The sequence below is a fragment of the Tenrec ecaudatus genome, chromosome 15, assembly GCF_050624435.1.
Source record: "Tenrec ecaudatus isolate mTenEca1 chromosome 15, mTenEca1.hap1, whole genome shotgun sequence".
Taxonomy (NCBI): domain Eukaryota; kingdom Metazoa; phylum Chordata; class Mammalia; order Afrosoricida; family Tenrecidae; genus Tenrec; species Tenrec ecaudatus.
This window is the reverse complement of record NC_134544.1, coordinates 115934933-115958122: the sequence shown is the minus strand read 5'-3', so window position 1 is coordinate 115958122 and position 23190 is coordinate 115934933. Positions and strand designations below refer to the sequence as shown.

The window sequence follows — 23190 nt, the reverse complement described above, 5'->3', positions numbered from 1 at the left end:
GTTGACTGACTCACGGCAACCTTATGAGTATGGATAGAATGGTTCTCCATAGTGTTATTTTTTTTAAAAAATCATTTTATTGGGGGCTCGTACAACGATTATCCCAATTCACACATATATCCATTGTGTCAAGCACAATTTTACATCTGTTGCCAACATCATTCTCAAAACATTTGCTTTCTACTTGAGCCCTTGGTATCAGCTCATTTTTTCCCCCTCCTTCCTGGCTCTCCCCTCCCTCATGAACCCTTGATAATTTATAAATTATTATTATTTTGTCATATCTTCTTCTAAGGAGTCCTTTGATGAATAGCTGAGGAAACCAACCATTTACACCAACCAGGAACTCCCACTGCCCAACAGCTTATCAAAAAATGACAAAATCTTTATGAATGGACTCTCCATGCAATTTCAGAACACACAGGATGGAGATGTTGCCTTTTGCTGACAGGCCACCAGGCAGAAGAAATTATTAAAAGGTTCTCTCGGGTTGTCTGTCAGCTTAAGAGTTATTTCAGTTTTCTACACCTTATCATGGTTTTATTTCTCTTCCTCTCCACATATTAACATAAACTGTCATAGAATATAATGCTTTATATTAAATTTTATTTTTCAAGAGTTACTTCATTTTAATTTACATAACATTGAATATGGAAGAAGAGTTTTCTAAATGTAGGATAGGGAGCTACAACAGAAGTCTGTTAATATTAAAAAATATATAGTTGGACCTGATGCAAGGGGCTTAAGTGGAGAGCAAATGCTTTGAGAATGATTGGGGCAGGGAATGTATGGATGTGCTTTATACAATTGATGTATGTATATGTATGGATGGTGATAAGAGTTGTATGGGTCCCTAATAAAATGTAAAAAAAGAAAAGAGGAGAAAAAATGATTAGGGCAGGGACTGTACAGATGTGCTTTATACAATTGATGTATGTATATGTATGAACTGTGATAAGAATTGTATGAGCCCCTAATAAATTGTTAAAAAAAAAGAGTTGTATGAGTCCCTAATAAAATTTTTTTAAAAAATAACTAGAAAAAAATATATATATAGTTATAAATTTTATGTCTATGGCAACAGATAAATTCACAATGATTAACGGTTTCATCTCAGAGCTCTATGGATTTCTCCTTGAACTCCCAGAGCATAAAAACTACAATTTCAAATACTTACTGATTCCTTGAAAGAGCTCCTCAATATTAATAGCATTCTTTGCACTCGTCTCCACCACGATGGCACCTATGAATTCTGCATATTCCTTAGCATCCTTCAAGGGAACCTCTCTGAAAAACAGAGGCCAAACACAGTTAAATACGTTTGACAAATGCAAATAATCAAAGCAAGCTAAGTGAAAAGCTCTGGGGAGACGGGCAGGACATCTCCTTTATTGCTCCTATAAAATAGCAGCAACTTAATCACTGAACAAACATCGCAAACCAAGTACAGGTGAAACATTTTTAAACTGGACACCTCCATGGAAACAAGATGTCCATATATAAAACAGTGTTTCTTGGCCTCCCAGAAGAGGGTGAAAAATAATTAAGTACAGCATTTCACATTCTAGCTATCATTGAGGTTGGCGTCTTCCCCCGCCCCCACCCCAGTGAGACAGTTTTTAAAAACTGTTTTGTGTGCGCATGCTTTGTAAGACTTTTAATACATATCTTTCATAGATTAGAGAAACTATTTTGATAGATTATGCAACACCATGTGGAGGATGGGAACTGAGCAGGTTGCAGCTACAATTCTGATGCACTAGGGCACACCTGGACTTGCACTTTTAACACCTTGCTCCTGTGGAGGTCAAAGGACATTTAATGATTGACCTGAAAATGTTCACAAATTTTCAACATGAAGACACTATAGTAGAACCTAACACAAAAAAAGACACATTTCCTTTTCACTGGAACCTTAATTTATTTATTCAAATATTAATTGAGCAGTTACTGTAGGCGAATCCCTTTGGTGAGTGCTAGAGAAAACAATAGTCCCTGTCTTCTGGAAGCTACACTTTAAAAGAACTCCATAACACTGCAACATCTGCAAAAGTGTATAATACAGTGCTTCCGGAGTGAGGAAGTAGAAAGTGATACATTTTGACCAAGGAGACCCAGAAAGATGCCTGGGGGAGATTTAAGTATGGCCAAGTAAGATAGCTAGAACATGGACAAGAGTGTGTGATGGAAGGTCATTCCATGCAAGGGAACAGTCTAAGTGAGGCCTTTATACCCATACAGAATTAAAAGTTAATTCTGCACCAAGCGATGCTCTGGGTGCCTTGGAAAGATTTGAAAAAGGAACAGGATGTTGTCTGAATGAAGGGAAAGTCAACTTTGAGCTTAGAGAGGGAGCGTGTGAAGGAACAGCCGGAAGCAGCAGCACACACAAAGCCTAACTTGAACCCAATAGCCAGTGAAGAAAAAAGAGAATGATAGGGTCAGCTCCACATTCTAGCAAGATACTTTTAAAGAACTATTTCTAGAAACAGAAGTGTGGTTGGAAAACAAGGGGTCATCTAGCTCAGAAGCAACAAAGCCCACATGGAAGAAGCACACTAGCCTGTGTGATCACGAGGTGTCGATGGGATCAAGTATCAGGCATCAAAGAACAAAAATAGTCATTGTAAATGAGGGTGAGTAGAGTGGAGACTCAAAGCCCATCAGTAGGCAAGTGGACATCCCTTTACTGAAGGGTTGTGGAGAGGAGGTGAGCCAGTCAGGATGCAGGGTAGCAACGATGAAACATAACTTTCCTCTAGTTTTTAAATGTTTCCTCACCCCCACTATCATGATCCCAATTCTACCTTACAAATCTGGCTAGAGCAGAGGATGTACATTGGTACAGAGAGCAACTGGAAACACTGGGAATCCAGGACAGATGACCCCTTCAGGACCAGTGGTGAGAGTGGCGATGCCTGGAGGGTAAAGGGAATGTGGGGTGGAAAGGGGGAACCGAGTACAAAAATCTACGTATAACCTCCTCCCTGGGGGATGGATAATAGAGAAGGCAGCGAGGGGGGACGTCGGACAGTGTAAGATATGACAAAATAATAACAACTTATGAATTATGAAGGGTTGATGAGGGAGGGGAGAGTGGGGAGGCAGGGGGAAAATGAACTGATATTAAGGGCTCAAGTAGAAGTCAAATGTTTTGAGAATGATGCTGGCAACAAAGGTACAAATGTACTTGACACAATGGATGTATGTATGGATTGTGATAAGAATTGTACGAGCCCCCAATAAAATGATTAAAAAAAAGAAGAAGTGTGGCTGGAAAAGAGACAACCTTTGAAGCTCTTATGATGTTATAAACAAGAGATAATAAATAAAATCATGGACCAGGACAAATAATAATAGGAAAAAACACAGAAACCAAACCTACCACTGCAGAGTCAATTCTGACTCATGGTGATCCCTCACATTACAGGGTAGACTTGTGCTCCCTAGGGTTGTTGGGGCTATGATCTTCATGGAAGTACATCGCCAGTCCTTTCTTCTGCAGTAATATTGGGTAGACTGGAACCACTAACCTTTCAGGTTAGCAGTTGAGGTCAAATCATTTGTGGCAGCCAGAGCTCCTTACCAGGAGGAAAGCCACAGAAAAGAAAAGAGGGTGGATACAAATCAAAAGGGAAAGGAGGGAAGACATTATTCTCCATCTCCCAAGTCTTCTTTCTATCTCAAATGCCTTCTAAAAGCTTTGAACTGACTGATACAGTCACTACAGAATTTCTAACATGCATGTAATTCTTTATGGGCCCCAGATCTTTTGAGAGGAACCATTTTCAGCCAACCATAATAAAAAGAACCGCCTCAGGATTAGATTCTTTAAAACATGCTCATTGGAATCTGTACATCCCTTCCGTCTCGTACTGAAGGCACATGATGACCAAATCATGGTTTTAAGTCTGCCTTCTTTAGCCTTTCTAACAGGCAAGCTTCTCATAAGGGTTATTCTTAAAATTTTGACAATTTATTTTTCCTCAAAATTTTTTCATTGGGAGGTAATACACATATCATACCATTCCATAGTTCAATCACACCAAGCAGTATTGTACAATTGGTGCGATAATCAGTTTTAAAACATCCTCTTTCTTCTTGAACTCCTTGGTACCATCTCTGTTTTACCCCCACCCTTTCCCATGGTAACAAGATTTCTGACATTTCAAACATTCCAGTAAAGGGATTTGTTAGGTAGCTAGCATAGGGACTGGGGTGTCCATTACGCATGCTCAGAGGTTCGAGCTTCCGACCAGGAAGGGGTGGTACACCTAGGTGGGCATTACACCTGGATCGGCCCATCTAAGCCAGGTGAAATTGAATCTGCCAATGGGGTCGACCAGTATTGTTGACCACGCCTCCCAAAGGGGCTCCTGAAAAGGCCAGAGGTTTTGCTCTGGTGGACTTTCCCAGCGCCTGCTACAGGATGTAGCACAGCTGGGCTGCGGTGAGGAGGGGGCCGGCCGCAGTCCTGTAACTGTGCCACGGACTGTCTGCCTTGAGTTCCATTTACTGTAGAACCTGAAACTGCTTCTCTTCTTTCTAAACCCACTTGGATCAAAAACCAGGCTTCGGCGTGAATTCTTTCTCACACAGAGCCAAGGACCGAGGTGTACCTCTCGCCCAAGAGCTCTAATATAATTTGGTGCTGTGACTCAGATATAACCTGGAAAGGAAGCTGGGCTGAACTCCTCCCGCAAAACACTGTGGAGGCGGATGGCTCCCCAAACCGACTCATGAGGACACTCATAATGTGTTGCCGCAGCCTCATCCTTTTGTGTCCATCTTTTCTTACTGGCATACGGGATTATATGTTTGCCTTTCTGTGCCTGCCTTCCCGGGAACTTACATGCCTTCCCGTCTGGATTTCTGGGAGGGAGCTGGGGCACTGTTGCCTGCGGAGTGGGAGAAGTGCAATTCCCAGAGCCCTTTTGAGTCTCAGTGGTCTGCTTTGTGTTCCAGCCAGCTGGATGGCCGTAAACCCTGTTGGTTTCTGCAGGACTCTGGCTCTGGTGGCTGGCCCCCTGCTGACTTTCTGCTTGGCCACAGCTGAGACTGCCATTTTCCCAGCCACGTGACTCTCAGGTCCCTGGAAAGATGGCGCCACTGGGTGTCTGCCATTTTGGCTGTGGGGCAACGGACCCTGGCCAAGATGGTGCCCACTGCTCCAAACACGTGGAGGGGCCGTGCCCAGGTAGCTGATTACTTAGGTCCAGGAGTTAGCCCTGCCTAGTTCCGGGACCCGAATGTTTCCCTTTCCCCCTCCATTCCCTTTAGCTTTCTCCAGGTTTTACAAACAAGCTGCTTTAGTGTTCTACTAGTGTAGATTTGTTCCTTGCTAGCGGCTGGTTTTCCATTGTCCAGGCCTAGGCTGAAGGCGTTCCGAAGCCGAGCCCGAGTAGCTGTCAACTTTTGCCTCTCAGTGATGCTGCTCTTGAGACAGCTCTTAATACAGGTCCTCCACCACAATGTTCCAGCCAGAAATTCCAATTTTCCTAAAAGTTCCCCGAGCTGCTGGATAGACGCCCCCTCTCTTCAGATATTTGAGAGTCTGCTCCTGCCAGTAGGCATCTTTGAAGGCCATGGGGCCACACTAAGCAGTGGCCCTCCTAGCTTGTGGTCTAGAAAATGGTTGGACCTAACATCAGCTGTAGCAACTGGTCTTTGACCCCTTCCCTCGGGTGGAGGCACCTGCCTGAGGCCTCAGATTCACGGAACCCTAGAGGTGTGCACTGAAGCTGCGGTTATTGACCTTGAAGCATCAAGCTCTCAATAACCTCCTTGTTGTGTGTTTTTTAGATGGGACTTACCAGCTCAATACCCGGGAATTTTCCCTTTAGATGTATCCTTCCCATTTGGGATAGATTTGATCTGGAGAGGCTGGACAAAGAGAAGCTGATTTCACTTTGCAACTCTATTTGGCCACAATATCTTTTAGAGAAAGGAGAATAGTGGCCCTCAACCCTGATTCAGCTAGAACATTTCTGTGGAAGGAGGGGGAAGTGGCCATATATTAGAGCATTTTTCTTTTTGAGGAGCAGTATAGACCTTCCTTCCCAGTGCACCAGGACCCCCTCATGGACCCTGGACTTAGGGGCAACTATTCTCCCAGTCCTGAAGCAGCCCTGAACATTCTACCCGTAGTAGAGGCAGCAGGGGAATTTGGTCCCCAGGAAGTTTACAAGCCTTTTACTCTAATTGAACTCAAGCAAATTAAAAATGACTTGGGAAGTTACTCTAACAAACAGAACAGTACATAGAACACTTCCAGCACCTCACCCTAGCTTTAACCTGGAAGGGTGTAATGGTCACACTTGGACAGACTATGTCAAACTTTGAGAAAGAACTAGTGCTCAAAGGGTCTAGGAAGTTTGCAGAAGGGTTGGTTACATGTGATGAATGCCAAGCACCCAGTAGGGGAAACTGCTGTGCCTTGAACTGACCTTGCTTGGAATCATAGTGAGCTTCAGGACAAGTGGGCATGGGAATATTTCATGGTGTGCATCACAAGTGGACTGAAGTCAGGTAGGCAAAAGGCCATTAACTATGGCAAAGTGACAGCGATTCACCAGGGACCTGCGGAGCCTGCTATAGGCTTTTCAGAGTGGCTAAAGGAGGCCCTGAAGAATCATACTGCTATAGATATAGAATCCTATCTGGGGAAAGTCTTAATCAGGGACAAGTTTCTCATGCGGCTGCATCCTCAGGAAGCTCCAAAGATTAGTGCAGAAACCTGAAGGAGCTACCCTAGAGGAGATGGTTGCTTGTGCACGGCCTTTTACAATAGGGAACAGGAAATGGAATGTATTAGTCTGGGTACTTTAGAGAAACAAATCCACAGAAACACATGTATAAAAGAGTTTTATATAAAGGTTAAGTGCGCATCAGGAAAACATCCTAACCCAGTGCTGCCCAAGCCAACAAGTCCAACATTAACCCATATGTCCAACACCAATCCACAAAGTCCTCCTGCATCTCACAAAACAGACACAATGTTGCCTTCTGCAGGAGGAAAGTCGAGTCAGTGAATGTGTAAGCATCTCAGCACTGGCAGGGGTCTCCACACGGCTGCTCCAGCACTCAGGGCTGCATCGGGGTAGGTCCATGTGGCTTCTCCTCAGGGATGTCTTGCAGGAAGTGGCCTTGTCAGCTGAAGCAGGGAACTGGCTAAGGCAGCTGCACCCTAGTCTGACTATCAGAAAGCAAGAGACCCGAGAACTCGAAAGGCGAGGCTCACCGAGCCATTTATGCCTCTACCCTTCAATTAACTCCACATGTGTTTATGGGCCAGGTTGGCACAATAAACTAACAACCTCAAAGAGGTTTGGGCCTGGGAGAAGGAGTGAAGCAAGGACATCGGCATGCCAAGGTATTGGCTGCACTTAATAACTGACGCCCGTCAAATGCCTCCCAGGTTTCACAGACCTTTGAACCAGGTACCAAGTGCTACATTTGCTGTTGATCGGGTCCTTGGGCTAGGAACTGCCCTAACTGGAACAAGCCTCCTAGAGCACCATGTTTCCATTGCAAACAGACTGGCCACTGGGCTGGCTTCTGTCCTAAGGCCAAAAACCTGGAGGAGGGGGTGCCCACAGGCCAATGTGCAGCTGATAACGGAAGATGATTTTAGTCGCTGGGTCTACACAGGCCAGCAGCAAGAGATAGCTGTTACAAGTCTGGAGCGTAGGTATTCAAAATGTTCCTCACAGTGGAGGAGCCAGATCCCCCCACAGGAACTGTGGGAACAAGCCATAAACCCTGAAATTTGGGACATAACAGTCCCCGGCAAAGCTAAATATGCTACCACTGTAAGGATGTTCCTAAAAGATCCTACCCAGTCTCCCCATCAGCAACAGTATCCCTTGAAACCTGAAGCCATCAGATGGTTACAACCCTTTATTAGTAAGTGACTCCAACATGGACTTTTGGTCCCTCTTAACTCCCCCTGTAGCACCCCCATATTACCAGTTAAAAAGAAAGATGAGTCTTATCGGCTGGTCTAAGACCTCAGCATAATAAATGAAGCAGTGATCCCACTGCGCCCAGTAGTGCCAAACCCCTGTACCCTCCTAGGAGAAACTGTGAATGCCTTTACCCCATTCCTGTGTTTACAGTGCCCAAACACTCATGCCTGTTAGTCCTAAGATTTTTATTGATTTCCTGTGACACTAACCTAATTTCAAGGGCACTGTCACCTCACAATCTTACCCTTGCCTCACTTAAACTGTTCATCTGTTTGTCCATTTGTTTTTCCAGAAGTTCTCAGGTTACCAAGGCCTCTGAAACAAGTGTGCCATCTCCAGGAACACCGTCTCCTGGGCCACCTCAACTTTATCCATCCTGGGCCCTGAATGGACACCCCTTCCAACAGAGTAAGAAGGGTATGGACCCAAAGCCTCACTTTGCCCCTTTTGCCAGCAGGAAGTAGCTAGATGTTGGCCAGTACCCCCAAAGATTTGGGTCCATATAATTTCAGGGGGGAAATAGGTAGCTAACATAGGGACTAGGCCATCCATTATGCATGCTCAGAGGTACGAGCTTCTGGCTAAGAAGGAGTGGTACACCTCGGTGGGCCTTACACCTGGATTGGCCCATCTAAGCCAGGTGAATTTGATTCAGCCAATGGGGTCGACCAGTATTGTTGACCACACCTCCCAATGGAGCCCAGGTTTTGCTCTGGGCTCTCTTTCCCAGAGGCTGCTACACAATGTAGCACAGCTGGGCTGTGGTCTGGAGCAGCCAGGCTGCAGTCCCGCAATTGTGCTGCGGACTCTGTCTGGCTTCAGTTCCATTTACTGTAGAACCTGAAACTGCTCTTATTCTCTATAAACTCACTTGGATCACAAACCAGGCTTCAGTGTGAATTCTTTCTCACATGGAGCCAAGGACCGAGCTCTAACAGATTCTTATATAATTAACCACTGAACAATGCAGAAATTAGGAATGCAGGCTCCTACACAGTTGGAAATTCAAGTGCAATTTCTGACTCCCAGAAAATATAACTACTAATAACCTACAGTTGACAAGGACCCTTCCTGATAACATAAATAGTTGATTAATAAATGTGTTGTATGCTATGTATGTATTAAGGAAACCTAATGATGCAATAAGTGTTGGGTTGGTGAAACTTACCAGCTGTTCTGGGGGAGAAAGACTCAGCTGCCTGCTTCCATCAAGATTTACTGTCACAGAAACCCAGAGACATTTTATTCTGTCCTATAGGAATTGACTCAATAGCAGTTGGTACATACTCACTAAATACTGCAACCGCATACAAGCTGCATTTTTCACAAAAAGTGCAAGGTTTTTGTGAGTACAGTGGCAGGTTCCCAAGTTTCCTTTTCTTTATTTCACAATGGTTCTTATGCTGGCTACATTTATCTTGAAGTAGCCAGCAACTATAGTTGCAAACCTCAATCTATAGTACTTATCAAACAACTCAGCTATTTTGGTAATGTCATGGCTTCTCTCTGCTTCTTTGGGAAAACTTCCAGCATCACCAGGGGCAATTCACACGAGATCCATGGTGTTTACCAATGTTTATGGTATTGCAATAAACATGATAAAATTACATGAGAACCATGAAAGATAAATTTTTACTCTGAGATGCAATTTACCAGAGCGACAACTGCTTATGCAGAGATGATTAGTGTCACATGGCATTAAATTATTAAAAATAATCTATGTATAAGTAGACACATGCAGTTCAAGTCAATACTGTTCAAAGGTCAACTGCATCAAGTTACATAAGATATCTTTTGAAAAAATCTCTTCCTGGCAGTCCTTATCAAGCCATAGACTAGAAGGGTGGAGCTCATACTTATCCAAATGTAGGGCAATTAAAAATTGTTGTAGCCTGCTAATCTCAACTGGGGGTAAGGTGGGGGAGTGTCTAGTTTCAGATAGTCCTCAGAGGGCAGAAAATTGCAAATCACCAAATACTTTATCTCACCTCACTTGCCCAATAATGAGGATAAAGAGGAGTATAATATGGTTTTCTGGGAATAAAATGAGAAAAAAAAATAGCTGCTTGAGACACAATCTAAAATGCTCCTTCTAGGGCTAACAGTAAGGAGAAAAGAACCAATTATTTAGGAGTCCACAATATAAGACTGGAAAATAGAAAGGTAAGAAAGTGTCCCGGCAGACTTCTAAGTTTATAAAGGAGCCTGGCTAAAGGGCTTGCCTGAGATGACTTGATTAACTAGAAATACTGTAGAGGCAGGTTTGGCCTCAGCCCACCTGCCCTGCCCATATTGTCTTTGGGCACTAGCAACACAACCACCCAGAGAAGGCTCCTTCAAAACCAGACAAAAAAGATATGGGCTTCCCAGTATTATCAAATTGCTAAGTGCACTGAAGTCAAGGTTGAAGTGGGGTGGGTGAAGGGGTTACAAAGGTAAAACACACTCTAGTCTCCTTTTTCTGCAACCCAAATGTCCACAATTTAAGAGCTGATACCATTCATTCCTTTGGATTTGAATTATATCATTTACAACCTTGGATCACAGATGTTCATGTGCTTCTTCCATGTGGCCTTAATTGACATCTTCTTTAGATGGCTGCTTGTTTGAAAACAAACCCAGGCACGATTCTTTCTGATAGCAGGGCATCATCTGATTTCGTCACCACACTTTGCTAGAGCACTCATGTCTTCTGTGTTTCCTTCATGAGGGTGCATATTGAGTAGGGCCATATTATAAAACTAATTGTTAGATGGTAGATAGGATTTTCTTAAATCTATGTTTTCTCTCTGTTTCTGGTTTGTCTTAGAGACATCTTTGTCATTTTATGGTAGAGAATCTTATCCATAATGTCCCTGGAGCACAAGGTCCTCTGTTTATAGATTTAGTCCACGGTAATTGAGGCAGACTAGCAAAAGAAATTCCATTTTTGTAAGCTGCCAAGTAACTTGTCCGTTCCTGTATCTCATCTCAGAAAGTTGACTTCCAGTTGACCTGCCTGTTCTCCCTCCCCTTATGGGAAAGTCTCTGCTGGTGATTAATTTTAGAATGTACTCCTATGTTCCCAGGTTTTGGACATTACAATTATGTTTGACTTTTCTTCAATATATCGTTTATTCTAATTTAATATTGTTCCCTTGGATGTTGTAATCTGAATGCTGTTGTTAATCTTGTTACTGGATGTTAGTCAATTTTGGCATTGTTTCTTTTATGATAAGGAATGTACCTTGTAATGCATGCTTACTCTTCTTGAATTTACCAGAATGCTTTAATCAATGTAATTTTCCCTAACCCTAAAGAACAGTAACATTAATTTTGCTTTCTGCTTCTGCTCATGCTTGCTAAGTCTTGGACAAAGAATAAATGAGTTTTTCCACCTTTGAGACGGACTGAAATGTGGGCTCGGGACTACAATCAAAGAATTGCTTTTACATTCTAGTTATAACCAAATAAAGACTCTTCTAAGTTATCAAGACATTACAGTGGCTGTCATTTACTCAAATCCACAACAGTAATGTATTCAACACACAATTGAGAAACAGATTAAATAAGTGTAGGCTAACTACAAAACACAATATATGGATTATTGACTTGTACAGATTAACTCCTTACATGACTGGATGCTACACAAACAATGAGAGCTGGTGGTCAAACAAAACTTATAATAATATCCATTGACAATGTCAGACACTGATCTGCCAAAATACTACTACATATCTTAATAAAGTAAGTAGGGCATTGAAGTAGTAAGTAAATGTTAAGTCTGCCTGCTGACAGGTAATAATCTTGTTATAGCTGTTCTCTACTTCTTCACACTCCTTATAATTTTGGCCTTAAGTCCTTAGGTTACAGGTGTGTTTGAGGTAGAACCCAGTTCACTTAATGAGGTTTCCTTATCACATCCTCTGGTATGACCTTTGAAGTATGTTGTGTGTCTTGAAGATCTAGGGTTCAATATCCCAACAGTCTATGGCTCATAGCCTGGCTCCCCAAGGGGTATACAGAAACTCAGACCAATGTGTCTTATTAGGAGCATAGTAACAACAGGTCTTGGGGTCCACCAGAGAATTGTTAGTCATTTTTCCCCGGCTAGGAGGTTAGTGCTCCATTTTTCTACCAACAGACATATATGCTCCCCCTTCCACCCTCTTGACTTGATTTTCCATCAGTATTGCTTATCACTCTGGTAGTAATGTCAGCTGGTTTGTGGGGACCTCATCATATTTTTGCATGGCAGTTAGTAAATGATCATTCCTTTTCCTTACTCTTGAAAATCTGATCCCAGCTGAGGTGGGGGCGCCTCTGTCAACTAGTCAACTCTATCTATCTATCTATCTATCTACCTATCTATCTATCTATCTATCTATCTATCTATCCATCCATCTACATAGAGAGAGAGAATGGAGGATGGTGTGTGGTTCATGGGCACTAGTCTTGCTCTCTACTGAGTTACATGATGTGAAAGCACAAGTTTGCCATCATCTTGATAATTAGCCTTACAGCAGTGGACTCACAGTCCACTCATACAGTCCTTTTGTGATTGACTAATTTCACTCACATAATATAATTCCCAGATTCTTTCATGTTGTGAGGTGTTTCATGGTTTCATTACTGTTTTTAAGGGGTGGGTAGTATTCCATATTCCATTGTGTGTATAAACCAAAGTTTAAAAGTATCCATTCTTCTACTGATGGGAATTTGGGCTATTTCCAATATCTTGTCATTGTGAACTGTGCTGCAATGAACATGGGAGAGCATACACTGTGCATGATCTGTCCTCTTAATTCTTTGGGGTATATGCTCAGCAATGGTGTTGATGGGTCATATGGTATTTTTTCTTTTTTTTAATTGTTTTATTAGGGCCTCATACAACACTTATCACAATTCATACATACATCAATTGTGTAAAGCACATTTGTACATTCATTGGTCTCATCATTCTCAAAACATTGCTCTCCACTTAAGCCCCTGGCATCAGATTCTCATTCCTCCCCTAATCCCCCTCATGAATCCTTGATAATTTATAAATTATTATTTTGTCATATCTTTCCCTGTCCGACATCATCTTCTTTTTAAAAAAATCATTTTATTGGGGGTTCGTACAACTCTTATCACAATCCACACATCCATCCACTGTGTCAAGCACATTTGTACATTTGTTGCCAACATCATTCTCAAAACATTTGCTTTTTACTTGAGCCCTTGGTATCAGCTCATTGTTCCTCTTCCCTCGCTGCTCCATTTCTATTGCCAGTTTTTAAGGAATCACCATATTTTCTACATAGATTGTATGTATTTACAAGCGCAGTGTATGATAGTGTATGATAGTTCCAAGTTCTCCACATTGTCTCCAGCATTTGCTGTTCTGGTTTTTGTTTGCAAATTGGGCTATGGTTGTGGGTGCTAAGATGTTGTTATCTTTGCTTTGCTTTGCATTTCCCAGATGGCTACTGAATGAGAGCACTGCCTCATGTGTTTGTTAGTCATGCGGGTGCTGCCCTTTGTGAATAGTTTATTTGAGTCCTTAGCTCACCTTTTCCAGAGGTTTTTTTTCTTGTTGTGGTGTTGCAGAATTCTGTAGATTTTAGTAATTAGTCCTCTGTCCATATGTCACTGCTAAATATCTTTTCCTAATCCATGCGCTCGTTTTTTTTACTCTTTTCATGAAATCCATCTATGCATACAGGCTTTTAATTTTTAACAGGTCCCTGTCATCTGTTTTGTCTTCCCGTGTGTGCTTCCTTTGTTATCTGTTAGTCCCTTTATGCCCTGCACTAGGGCCAATTTTCTCACTGATGATCCTGATAGCTTTGTTTCACTCTGTTTATTTTTGTGCACAAATGAGGTATGATTCCTGTCTATTCTGCGGATGGATGTTCAATTTTTTTCTAGCAACATTTGTTAAAGAGGCCATCTCCTTCCCATTTAATGTTTTTGATCCTTTCTCAAAAGTCAGTTGTCTGTAGGTGCATGCTTTTATTTCTGGGTTTTCTGTCTTGTTCCATTGGTCCACATATCTATCATTTTACCAATACTAAGCTATTTTGACAACTGTGGCTATGTAGTAGGTTTTGAGGCCAGGTAGTTCAAGACTACTTACTTTGTTCTCTTTGAGAAGTTCATTGCTTATCCTGGGCCTCTTCCCTTTCTATTCGATAATTACTTTTCCCATTTCTTTTAAGAACGAGTTTGGGATTGTGTTAAATTTGTAGATTGTCTTAGGTAGTATTGACATCTTCACAATACCCGAGGTATTTTTCCATTTGGATGGGTGTCTTGGTTTCTTATATTAATGTTCTCAGTTTTCTTTGGATAGGTATTTTTTTTTGGGGGGGGGAGAGTGTACAGGTCTTTTGTTTCTTTGATTAGATTTATTCCTACATATTTCAACTTTTTGAAGCTGTTATGTATGGTATTGCTTTCTTAGTGTCTCTTTTTATCTCCCTTGAACGGATTTTTGTACTTTAATCTTGTATCCTGCTAATTTACTAACTTCCTTAATTGTTTCCAACAATTTTAATGTGAAGACCTAGGGGTCCGCTCTATAAAAAATCATATTGTCTACAAATAGAAAGAGTTTCACTTCTTCTTTGCCCAGTTGCACTTCCTTAATCTCTTGCTACTGTCTTACGGTTCTGGCTAGGACTTCTAGCACAATGTTGAATAAGAGTGGTGATAAGGGGTAGCCTGGTCTGTTTCCCATTTTCATTCAGAATGTCTTGTGCTTTTCCCCACAGACTGTGATATTGGTCGTTAGTTTTTCATGTATGTCCTTTATTATGTTGAAGAAGTTCCCTTCTATTCCCATCCTTTTGATAGGTTTTATTAGAAATAGGTGGTAGATATTGTCAAATGTTTTTTCTGTATCAAATGATAGGATGACCATGTGATTCTTATCCTTTCTGTTGTTTCTGTGGTGGACTAGTTTAATTGTTTTTTGAATGTTGAACCATCCTTGCATTGCATTGCACTTGGTCATGATGTATTATCTTTTTGATATGTTGTTGGGTTCTATTGACCAGGATTTTGTTGGGAATTTTTGCATGTGTTTATGAGGGACGTTAGTCTGCAGTTTTCTGTCTTTATGGGGCCTTTGCCTGGTTTGGGTACCAGGGTTATGCTGGCTTTATAGAATGAGTTTGTAGTCTCTCCCTATATTTTGGGATAGTTTGTATAAACTTGGTGGCAGTTATTCTCTGTCATCAGAGAAGACTGTGTGGTGGAAGCCATCAAGTCCTGAACCTTTTTGGGTTGGGAGTTTCTTGAAGGCCTCATCTATTTCTTTTGCTATGGGTCTGTTCAAGTTTTTTAATGTCCATCTGTGTTAATATGGGTGTATATCTATGTATTAGTCCATGTCTTCTAGATGACCAAATTTGTCAGAATAGTCTTTCATAATACTGTGCTATTATTAATTTTATTTCATTTGGATCTATTTTAATGCCAACAGTTCCATCTCTAATTCTGGATATTTGTGTCTGCTTTTTCTTTCCCTTTGTTGGGTTACTAGCAATTTGTCAATTTTGTTGATCCTTTCAAAGACCCAACTTTTTGTTTTGTTATTTTCATTGATTTTCTGTTTTCCAGCTCATTTACTTCTGCTTTAATTTTTCCTTTGCTTTTGTTGTTGGAGAGTTTATGCTCTTTTCTCTGTTCTAATTGTTGGAGGTGCTGTGTTGAAAATGATATTCCTTTTTATGGGTGCTGTTAAGTGCTACCCACTTACCTCTGTTAATTGCTTTTGCTGTGCCACACAGGTTTTGTTGTATTGTGTTATCATCCCCCTTTTCAAGGAATGTCCTAGTTTTATTTCTTATTTGGAACAATGCTCAGTCTTCTTTGAGTAGTGTGTTGTTGAGTCTCCATGTATGTCTTTATGTTTTCTTTCTATTGTTGACTCCCAGTTTTATGGCACTGTGGTCTAAGAAGGTAGTTTGAAGGCTCTCTGTATTGAATTTGTTAAAGCCACCATATGGTCTCTTTTAGAACATGTGCCATGTTCATTGAAGAAGATTTTTTTGTTGTTGGTTGGGATACTCTGCAAACATCTCAGAGGTCAAGCAGTTTAATTCTGTTGTTCAGTGTTTTACTGAGTTTCTTTCCTATTGATCTACCTTTCCTTGAGAGTGGTGTATTGAATTCTCCTATTATTGTTGTCCATTTTGCATTTTCTGTTTTAATCTCTTGGAGAATATGGTTAATATAGTTTGTGGGTCTTTCATTGGATGCACATATATTTATTATGACTGTTTTCTTGTTCTATTGCTGCTTTGATCATAATGTAGTGTCCATTCTTGTCCTTCAGTAAGTCATTTACTTTAAAATCTATTTTGCTGGAGACTAATATTTAAACTCCTGCCCTTTTTTGGTGTTGCCATTTGCTTAGTAAAATTTTCACCATCTTCTGACTCTCTTTGTTTTTCTGTGTATTTGAAGAGTGTCTCTTGAAGGCAGCAGATGGATGGGTCTTGTTTTCTAATATCCAGGCTGCTACTCTTTGTCTTTTGATTGGTGCATTTAGTTCACTGTTGCTCAATGTTATTAATTCTAAATGTAGGCTACTTACTGTTATATCATCTTGAATTTGGTATTTTTCTTCTTGGTGGTGAGGGGGCTAGTTTATCATGTCTTTGTTATCCCTCTAGATCTGTGTTGCTTTAGGTGTTGTTTTCAGTGTGCTGATTTCTAATTCATTTTTTGTAATGCAGAATTTATTTTCAAGAACTCTAAATATTTCCGTGTTTTGGAATACTTTGATTTTTGTCTTTATATTTGCTGGATAGCTTTTCTGGATATAGGATTTTTGATGGGAAGTTTTTCCTTTCAATGTTTGAAATTGTTAATCCATTGCCTTTGTTCCTGCATGGTTTCTGCTGAGAGGTCTAAATCCTTTGTTGGTGACTGGTTTTCTTTCTTTCTAGCAGCTCTCAAGAAGTCTCTTTTTTTCTTGAAGTAGAGTATTTGAACAACTGTATGCCTTGATTTTTAAAAGTTTTCCCTTGGATCTAATCTATTTGGAGTCCTATTTGCTTCCTGGATGGCTATCATAGGATCCTTTGTGACACTGGGGAAAGGTACCTCCATGAATTCTGAAACTATTTTGTCTGTAGATTTGTTTGTTTCTTGCAGTTCTGGTATTCCAATAAGACAAATTACTTCTCTCCATGGTGTCCCACATTCTTTCTTAGGCTTTTAAAAATTCTTCTGATTTTTGTTTGTTTCTCTCATTTGCTGAAGTCTGCATGATTTTCTTCTGGTTCACTGAATTGATTTTCCTTTTCTTCCATTCTATTGCTTAGTTCATGTACTGTGTTTTTTATTTCTGTTATCTCATTGTTTAACATCTGCGTTTCTTTTGTGTGGGAGGTTTTAAAATATCTTAATTTCTTCCTTTGTTCAGTATTGATCCCCATATCTCTTATGTGGTCTGATACATTGAGATAGTTAGGTTTATCATGCCATCTGGGCCAAAAGGAGCATGTGGGTGGAGTTTAATCAGGTCACAGCTTGTTTGGAGGGCAACAAGATAAATGGCTCTGCATAGCTCACTCCCTTCTCTCTTACTGTTTTGTAATTGGAGAGTACTGGGGTGTGTTGGTGCTTTAGCTAGTTCTCTACCTCAACCAGTGTGCTACACTACCTGTGGGCCTAGTCAACCCATGGATCCTGCTGGTAGAGCTTGAGGTTCTTTTGAGAGCTGCTTTGCCAAGCTGTTGATGTGTGTATTGCTTGAGCTTGAGGCTGGTGGATCCTGCCACTGTGCTTGAGTTCCAGATCCTACCAGGGCCCACTGCGCTAAGCTCCCAAACGACTTACTATGGCTGACCCACCCTGTTGTCTGTTGCCTGCGGGCATACTCTGCCTGCCTTGCCTGAGGGAAGACTCTGCTGTCTGCTTTCTTGATCTTGGTGCCAGAAGCCCACGTGAGTTTATGAACTTCCAATATCTTAACTGTTCCACAAAAGTGAGTTGAATTGAGCCCTCTGTACTGTTGTGTGGATTAATTAACTGTTATGCTCCTTCTTGCTGTATAATACTATCTATCTATCTATGTATCTATCTATCTATCTATCTATCTATCTATCTATCTATCTATCTATCTATCTATCTATCATCTCTCTCATTAATGCCCTGGTTTTGTTTCTCTGGGGAATCCTACTTAACACAAACATCATTGTCCTGTATTATTTTTCTGGTAGCTCCAGGGCTTCTTTGTTTGTGTATTCTATTGGTTTGACTAGTATTCACAGACTGACTTTTGTTTATTTTTATTTTTTGGTGGTATTGCTTTTGGCCTTTGTTTATGTGGCATGGTGGTCCAGTTGTAGGCGATGTGTTCTGCATTGTGTGTGTGAGAATTTGACTCTTTGGGTTAGAAGAGAAAGATCAGAAAGGGGCTGGAAATCGTATTGTGTGGGGATGAGGAAGAATTGGCAGAGTTGCATGTATAGCACGAATGGTGGGTAGGAACATGAAAGTAGGGTTTAAGTTACAGTATTAATAATAGGTGGTCTTCTGGTTAAATATAGTAATTTTTAATAAATTAGAAAAGGAAATTTTTAGAGGTGTGCTAGTATCTGTTAGTTTGTGTGAAAGTGTGTCTCACTAACAGCAGGAGTGTGGGGTTTTGTGGTAGTAATGGGTGGGGTAAGTTGACAGTGTATCTGGAAATCTACCAGGGCCACTTATCAACCTACTATATACTACAGGGAGAACACAGCAGACTAATATTATTGTGTATATAACAAAGGAACCCTGGTTTGAGGTCAGTAAGCTTCTGGATCTCAGGGAGCTGATTGGTTGGTGAAGAAATTGAACTCTTACAAGGAGGTTGAGGACCAACTGAGAAATAGGGTATGGAGGGGGACCCACAGAGACTTGCTGCTATTCTGAGCTCTGGTTTCTCTGGGCCAGAGGTGGGGGTGGGGAGATGGAAGAGAAGTGTATTTGTTTTATTTTTTAAAAAGGAAAAGATAAAAAATATTCTTGGAGCATCAAGAATTCAGGTTTCAACTCTGATGTTCCTTACCTGTTGGATTTTGGCTGAGAAAGACAGAGTTCTAGGAAGGCGGTGTGCTATCTGGAGGCAATCTTTTTTGGGGAGCTTGAACAACTCTCACGACAATCCACATATCCATTGTGTCAAGCACATTTGTATATTTGTTGCCATAATCATTCTAAAAACATTTTCTTTCTACTTAAGCTCTTCGTATCTGTTACTCATTTTTCCCTTGTTCCCCGCCCCTCTCCCTCACAAACCCTTGAAAATTTATTTATTATTATTATCTTGTCATGTTTTATACTGTCTGATGTCTCCCTTCACCCACTTTTGTGTTGTCTGTCACCCAGGGAGGGGGTTATATTTAGATCCTTGTGATCAGTTCCCCCTTTCTACCCTACCATTCTCTTACCTTTCTGTTATCATTACTCTTATTATTGGCCCTGAGTGGTTTATCTGTCCTGGATTCCCTGTGTTTTCAGTTCTTATCTGTACCAGTGACCATCCTCTGATCTAGGCAAATTAGTAAGGTAGAACTGGGATCATGATAGTGGAGGAAGCATTAAAGAACTAAAGGAAAGTTGTATGTTTCATTGTTGCTACACTGCATCCTGACTGGCTTGTCTCCTCCCCATGACCCTTCTGTAAGAGGATGTCCAGTTGCTTACAGAAGGACTTTGGGTCTCCACTCTGCACTCCCCTCATTCAAAATGATATGATATTTTGTTCTTTGATGTCTGATACTTGATCCCATCGACACCTTGTGATCACACAGGCTAGTGTGCTTCTTCCATGTGGACTTTGTTGCTTCTGAATTATATGGTCACTTGTTTTTCTTCAAGCCTTTAAGACCCCAGACGCTGTATCTTTTGATAGCTGGGCACCATCAGATTTCTTCACATTTGCTTATGTACCCACTTTGTCTTCAGCGATTGTGTTTAGAAGGTGAGCATCATGGAATGTCAGTTTAATAGAACAAAGTGTTCTTGCATTGAGGTAAGACTTGAATAGAGGCCCAATGTCCATCTGCTACCTTAATACTAAACCTATAAATATATGCACATAGATCTATTTCCCCATTGTCATATATAAATATATTTACATATGTACAAGCCTGTATTTAGACCTCTATAAATGCCCTTTACTTCCTAGCTTTTTCCTCTATTTCCTTTTACATTTCTCTTGTCCCACTATCATGTTCAGCCTTCACTTGGGTTTAAGTAATTCATCTTGGTTACATTTCCCTTGATCAAGCCCTACCAGGCCTCTTACACCCTCCTTGGCACTGATTTTGGATCACTTGTTGTTCCCTTGCCCCTGGGTTTGTTAATACCAACTTCCTTTCCTCTGCCTCCCCAGAACCATTGGTCCTGTTGTTTTCTCCTCCAAGTTGTTTATCCAGACTATCTTATCTAGATAGACCTGCAGAGATAATAATATGCCAAAAAACAAGACAGCGAAAAACAAAGCAACAAAAGAAAACAAAACAACAACAAACCAATGACAAAAAAGAAAAGAAAAGCCTGTAAATAGTTCAAGGTGTGCTTGTTGACCTTTAGGAGTGTTTTCTGGTCAGTCTGATGGGGTGCCATGCCATGGCCCCAAGGTCTATTTTTGGTATTTTGGACTTCCTTGCTCTGCTCCCCTTGCTGTTCTGTTGCATGCCCTTAGTGCCTCGGTGTGGTGGAGTCAGATTGGGCACAATTCCCACAGTGTCTGCAGTGTTGTCCTCTGTAGGGCTATTGGTCAGTGAGGGATGTGTCTCATAGCGGGGCCAGCCATATGGTCCTCTCTGTGCACTGACTGCTCCAAGCAGGGATATCGTCATCAAGGCTTGGTGGGCCAGGATATGCTCCACTCTCTCTTCCTCTCCCTTCATTTACTCCTGTGTGCTCTGATCAGCCACGTCCCTCTCCCTGAACTGTAGTTTCAGTGCTGTTCTCTGAAGTAAATTATTCTGGGGGAACGGGAGGCTGTCCAAGTAGTTGCGATTGGGACCGGCCCATCAAACCCTGGAGGCCATCTTTTACACTCCCCTTAAAACTGCTGTTTTTATGATTAATAGCTCAACACATTACCTACTACACCACCTAATCTCTATGCTGGAAATCTCTGTCAAAGGGATTACACAACAATGGCATCCAATTTGGTAAAAAGAAGCAAAATTCCCTCTCTTTGCAGATGATATGATGCTATAACTAGAAAACAGGAAAGACTCAATAAGAGAATTGCTGGAAATAATTGAATGCTTTGGAAGCATGGCAAGGTAAAAGATCAATATACAAATTTCAACCAGATTCCTACATCCAAACAAAAAGAGGTCTGAAAAGGATATTAAAAAAACATAATTTACAATAGCCAAATAAAAGATTAAATACTTAGAAATAAACCTAACCAGAGAACCAAAAGAGTTGTCCAAAGAAAACTATAAAAACACGACCACAAGAAAACAACAGATACCTACATTGATGGAAAAACGTTCCATGTTCATGAATAGAAAGATTTAACATTGTTAAAATGTCAGCACTTCCCAAAGCAATCTATAAATGTAGTGCAACTCTAATCCAGATCCCAACATCATTTTTTTAAAGACATGGAAAATCGAATCACCAACTTTAAATGGAAAGGAAGGAGACACACAAGGACAGGACTACAAAAATAGGACAAAGTAGGAGGCTTTTCAATTTCCAACTTCAAAATATATTACAAAGACAAAGTAGTCAAAACAGCTCCATTAGTACAATAATAGATACATAAATCAGAGAAACAACATAGAAGACCCAGAAACAAATGCATACAACTACAGGCAACTGAATTTTGATAAAGGGCTGAAAATATGAAGTAGGGAAGAGATAGTCTTTTTTTTTTTTGAGATAGTCTTTTCAACAAATAGTCTTAGTAACGTTGGATTCCCATTTGCATAAAAATCAAATGTAAAAATTAACTCATGATGGATCAAAGACCTAAATGTAAACCTTGAAACTATAAAGATCAATGAAAAAAGGGGAAACATAAGGGTCCTAATATGCAGTATAACCACATTATCAAACAAACTATTCATGAAACAGATTGTTATATGGCTTTCCCAATTCCATCAAGCTTCCATTGAAAGATAGAGTTTGCTGTGCTCCTATTAGCTCTAAGAACACAAAATTTTTGTTTGCCACATCTATAAGACAACCATTCTAAATAAACTTGATTTAAAAAATGCCTGCCTTGAGCATTATGCTCTTCTAAGATGTTTAGGGATCAAATTGATAACAGCAACTTTAAAACTAGACAGGAATCTTAGGGGGCAGCGTATTTCTATTAATAAGGGAAAGACAATACAGAAAAAGAGTATCAAAGTGAAAGTGCTGTACAATTAAAAGAATATAATCCATGTCTCTAAATGTATATGTTTAAACCATGCAATTAGTCTAGGTTTTGTTATGTATTTCAGAACACTGTACTTTGAGCTTGAAATTCCATTTAAAATACCAGGTTTTATAGATACCACATTAATTCATCTGTGAGGGGGAACCAAAACTGAAGCGAACATTTTGAAAATGAAGAAGAATTACCACATTCACAATAAATACCTAATAGGAAAATAATACTTTGCAATGATCTGCATACTACAATTGAAACTCTTAGATCAGTAGCCTGGGAATAGCTTTTGTTCTCATAGAGACTTATCTGGCCAAATTCCCAGCATCAAGTTCAAGTAAGTAGTGTCAGGTTCTCAACATAGACTTAAATTTATTGTTTTCTCAGAGAAAACATCAGAATTTGGAATTAGATGAGGCTGACCAGAAAATTATATATATATATCCTCAAAGCACTTGGCTTTTCCTTTGTTTTATAACACCGCTTTCTCTAGTCAGAAATGTAGTCTGTACCCTGCAAAGAATTTTCTGAAAAGATGCAGGAATCTTTTATGTTTCATTTCAGATGCTGCTTAGAAAGAATTAGAGCTATCTCAGTGGTGACTTTCGAATGGCACGATTTACACTGAGAGAGGAGGGTTTCAAGAAGTTTGTGGAAATTATAATTAAAATACAATGGAATTTTTCAGTGCACTTTGTAAAGCCTCCCTCATTTAACTCAAATGAAGAAGCTATCTTCTTCATCAAGATCAGCATTATTGCTGGCATATATTGAGTGCTTAATGCATGCCACTTATAAGTAATTTTTATAAATTCTCATAAATCCTCTGAGAGAAATATAATCTTCTGCCATTTT

At 40.5% G+C, this 23190-nt stretch overlaps 1 protein-coding gene across 1 annotated transcript in view; it reads right to left on the bottom strand.

Moving 5' to 3' along the window:
- RAB31 (RAB31, member RAS oncogene family) overlaps nucleotides 1–23190 on the bottom strand; it is a 161141-nt gene that overhangs the window by 37704 nt on the left and 100247 nt on the right. The window contains exon 6 of the mRNA XM_075533041.1: nucleotides 1178–1287. Within this exon, the coding sequence (XP_075389156.1) occupies nucleotides 1178–1287 (110 nt within the window). The remainder of the gene's footprint in view (nucleotides 1–1177; nucleotides 1288–23190) is intronic.